General features: G+C 34.7%; 1 protein-coding gene across 1 annotated transcript; it reads right to left on the minus strand.

The window, feature by feature from the left end:
• Positions 1-1,762: 1,762 nt before the first annotated feature.
• Positions 1,763-3,366, minus strand: LOC131636987 (RING-H2 finger protein ATL70-like). Its single transcript, XM_058907559.1, has one exon. It carries the CDS (start codon positions 3,170-3,172, stop codon positions 2,654-2,656), a length of 519 nt encoding a protein of 172 aa, XP_058763542.1. The 5' UTR covers positions 3,173-3,366; the 3' UTR covers positions 1,763-2,653.
• Between the last annotated feature and the right edge of the window lie 606 nt (positions 3,367-3,972).

Below are 3,972 nucleotides of genomic sequence, written 5' to 3' on the forward strand. Positions count from 1 at the left end.
TGTTTCCGCCATTTTCTTTTGTCCACTTGGACCATACTTTACTTTTATGCTAAAACACTAATAAATAACAAAAATCTAAAAAACACCTAAGGCTCTCTTTTGGACTATTGGTTACTATCCCTAGCATTTTGGAGATTCGGACTTATGGACTTAGTACCTCTGGACCCTCATGATATTGTTACTCTGCTGTTATTCTCTCTGTCTGGCATTGGATTGTTGTTTGTTTGTATGTGCAGGTATTTCCTTGAAAGCCCTTGATGGTTAATTCCAAGGCATTGATATAAGGATTTTACCAGAAAACAACTGTTACTCTGCCCGATTTTCGTCAGAATTTTAATGTGCTTAATGCAAAGTGGTGCTAAGATAATAAGTTCATCTGGATCCCCAAGTGGTAATATGTGTTGGTATTGATAAGTCCAAAGGATGGGAAATCTACATTGACTCATAATGTCAAGTGTTGGCTTCTTAATTCGGTTAGACCGTTTCTTTCCTTAGCTTTTATTTTATGCACTAGGTTAGCCTCTTCATCTCCTCCCACTTCTTAAATTTTCAAAATCTTCTCCCTTTTTCAAAAACCTTCTTATGTTTGCAATCTTTTCAAAACCTTTTCTCTTAATATCTTTTGCCCTTAGTGGTCTTTTTCTTCAAAAAGTTTAGACACGATTAATTGTCGAAACGAGTGGTTATACCCCACGATTTTGAAATTGATTGATATAATGAGATCTTTTCCGCGTGAGAGAGCTAGTGGCATACTCGTTGATTTTATCCGAGTTGGAGCCCTTCTTTCATTTGCGATGCAAAGAACTCATTTGTTCTCATGCTCAAGATCAATGGCTGAGTATTTCTCTCCGACGACAATAAAGTGTTTATTCGTTTTAAAAACGTTTTCCCTTTTAAGCGGAACTACATTAGCTCTGACTTCTCCATTGCACCGAGGAGGTATGTAGGCCCAAGTCGAAATATTGATTCGAGTCAATCCTATGGCTTCGATATCAGATTTTCCCCGCTACAGGTGTGAAGTGAAATCTATTTGGATTTTTACTAAGTTAAAATGTAATGTTTGCAGAAAATGAAGGATTTCGACTTGGTCGAAATCTGTGTAAAAAGTAAGGCGAAAAAGTATTAAAAAGTGCAGAAAAGCAAGTTAAAATAAAGGAAATTTGCTTAAAATGTAAAGAACATGGTGTACAGGATCATAGATTTTGCTTAACTGACTCTTTTCTTGCTTGACACTTGGATACTTTTAGTTTATGAGTTTTTGTAATGATTTTGATACGCCGAATCCTAACACTAGAACTCCTACTTTTACTGTTTTCAATGGCTTTTTCCTTAAAAGTTGGCACGTTTTCGCCGCATGCATTTCACTCTTAGATTTGTCTCCACGTGTACTTTCAGATAAGTTCTAAAAACAATTATGTTGCTCTTCTCTACGGTCAATTCGTTGTTGTCGAAGACTCATGCCAACCTTTTCATCGAATTCTTGACTGCGTCGTTCTTCGTCGAGATCCTTGGACAATCACTCCTGAGCTATGAAGCACGGACACCCCGAAAATAACCCCGACAATTACACCGATAATAATTTGAAAAAAATGAATAAACTAAAAGTAATCACAAGTGCATTGCAGGTGTCCGACACCAACACCGACATGAACATGCCTTTTTTCAAAGTTGTTGGTGCTACATAGCTCTTGAGAAAACGCTAAGTTTCCAATCTTACGCTTGAAACTTCGACTTCTTGAGCTGAAAAGATGGTGTGGAAATGCTCTTTTAATTCTTCAAATGTTACTTAGTTTTTTTTCTTGAACCACTCTTTTATACACTAAGATTACCGTGGTCGAAAATTCAGACTAACACTCATACCATTATATCATTAAAGGATATAACCTCTAATGTCAAATTATAAAATCCATAGGCCGCGAAGAAGGAAATCATTAGCATGATGATGTTTTTTCAAAGATATTAAACTGTATTGTAAAAGAAGGAATTCACGTGAGCAATTCATCATTTTGGATGCAGAATTTGTCGCTAAAAACAAAAAAAAAAAAAAAAGTTGCTTGCTAAACTGAGAAGCAGTATGATGGGCCCAGAGCTTGAGCACTAAATACACTGAAACTAGAATACATAAGTTCTATTAATCTCCTATGTATCCGAATTTCAATTCATGCAGTTCCAATGGTGGCTCTTTTTAGTACAAAATTAATGTCTCGGCCCCTCTCTCACTATACAGACACATGCACTTAATATGCCTTCACTTTAGGATCAAAAATTTCATTACTAATACATAGAGGATTTCTTTCCTAGAGATTTTAAGTTTAAACTCAGTCTTAGGTATGCAACCGTGTTAAATTTTTTTAAAGAGAATTTTACTGTCTATTGTAATTTTTTATCGGTTTAACAAATTAATCTCTAAAATTATATGCAGAAGATATTCAATTTCTACTAAAAATATCTTAACATTTAACTACAAAATTAGAGACATATATATAATGAACCAATATTTGTTACTAATTTTCAACAAATTCTGTTTGGCACAAAGGCTAAACGGAAGAATATACACTATGGAATCGATAAATAAAGTACTAAAATATAAATTTTGGGACAATTCCATCAATGATGCAATTTGAAACAAAAAAATACAAAAAAATGAAACTACCTATGATGAATCTCTCCTTGTTGCTAATGGAACAACCTCAGCCAAAGGTGTTGAAAGAGGTGTGGGAATTGGAGAAGTTCTACAAAGAGGACAAGTGGGATGCAACCTTAACCAAGGTTCTATACACTTAAGATGAAACAAATGTTCACAATCTGGCAAAACCTTAAGCATGTCACTTCCTTTGTAATCACCCAAACATATAGAACAACATGTTGATGTTGAATAATTTTTTCTAAGCTTCACTTCAGAATACAACATCTTTGGATAACTCATGATTGTTTCTTCATCTAATCCAAAATTAATTATTGAATGTTGTGGCTCAAGAAATTCCGAGGTGTTGTTGTGGTTGTTGTTGTTTCTTCTAGGAGCATTTGGAACTTGTGATCTTGCACAAAAGTATGAAGTGAGTGTGATTGTTGTGATGAGTAGAAGAATCCCAATTGAAATTCCTATGCCATAGCCAAATCCACTTATGTCATTTGAGCCAAAGAATCCAGATGAATCGGTTGTGTTGTTCATCTTCTTGATGATGAAATGAATAGCGAGTTGTTAATGATGGATTTTTTTTTTATGACATTAATTAAAGTCAATGGCGTATGATGGTGATTCGTATGAGAGAGAGAAAGAGAGAGAAATTAGAGGCATTGCATGTGAATACATTCCACTTTTCTCAAAACGTTAGATTGTGTATTTACATGTCTTACAAGTTTGTGAAGGTCAACGATCCTTTTTATATTGGTGAAAAATGTGGCTTGTGATTTGTGTATTGAATTTTGATGATTTGAGTTTACATTAAAGTGCATAAACAAATGTTATTTGCCAATGGATGAAGAGTGGAGACTTGGCACGTTCCATGCATTACTAGAAAAGTTGTATTAGTTTTCGTCTTGCCAAGTGTACACATTGTGTAGCCAGATAGATTTCAAATAATTCGTTGAAATTATTGTGCTTTGGTGAAAGCCGTCATTAGACTCGTTACAACAACATAAAAATTAAATTTAATCAAAATTCAGATGTCTACTAAAATGGAATGAGAAATACGTAATGTCGAAAGGATAAGGTTTTCCGGCATGGTGGTGAGAGTTTTTTGTGCGGCGGAGTAGGAAAGACTTGCAAGGTTATCATTTCAAAATCAAGCCACTAAAGTTAAAGATATGTAGTTTTAGAGTGAGAATGAGATAACACTACGCCAAAAATGATTTTTAAAAGCGCCCTTACGAAAGCGCTTTATAGTGAAAGCGCTCTCATAGCCTTTCAAAAAATAAATTGCTAAAAAAAGTGCATACCCTACGAAAGCGCTTTTGAAAAGCGCACTTATA

This window comes from Vicia villosa, unplaced genomic scaffold (genome assembly GCF_029867415.1).
Source record: "Vicia villosa cultivar HV-30 ecotype Madison, WI unplaced genomic scaffold, Vvil1.0 ctg.001882F_1_1, whole genome shotgun sequence".
NCBI classification, from domain to species: Eukaryota; Viridiplantae; Streptophyta; class Magnoliopsida; order Fabales; family Fabaceae; genus Vicia; species Vicia villosa.

Bases quoted from the DNA above. Each gene is read 5' to 3' on its own strand.
- LOC131636987 (XM_058907559.1), bottom strand. From the start codon at position 3,172: ATGAACAACACAACCGATTCATCTGGATTCTTTGGCTCAAATGACATA.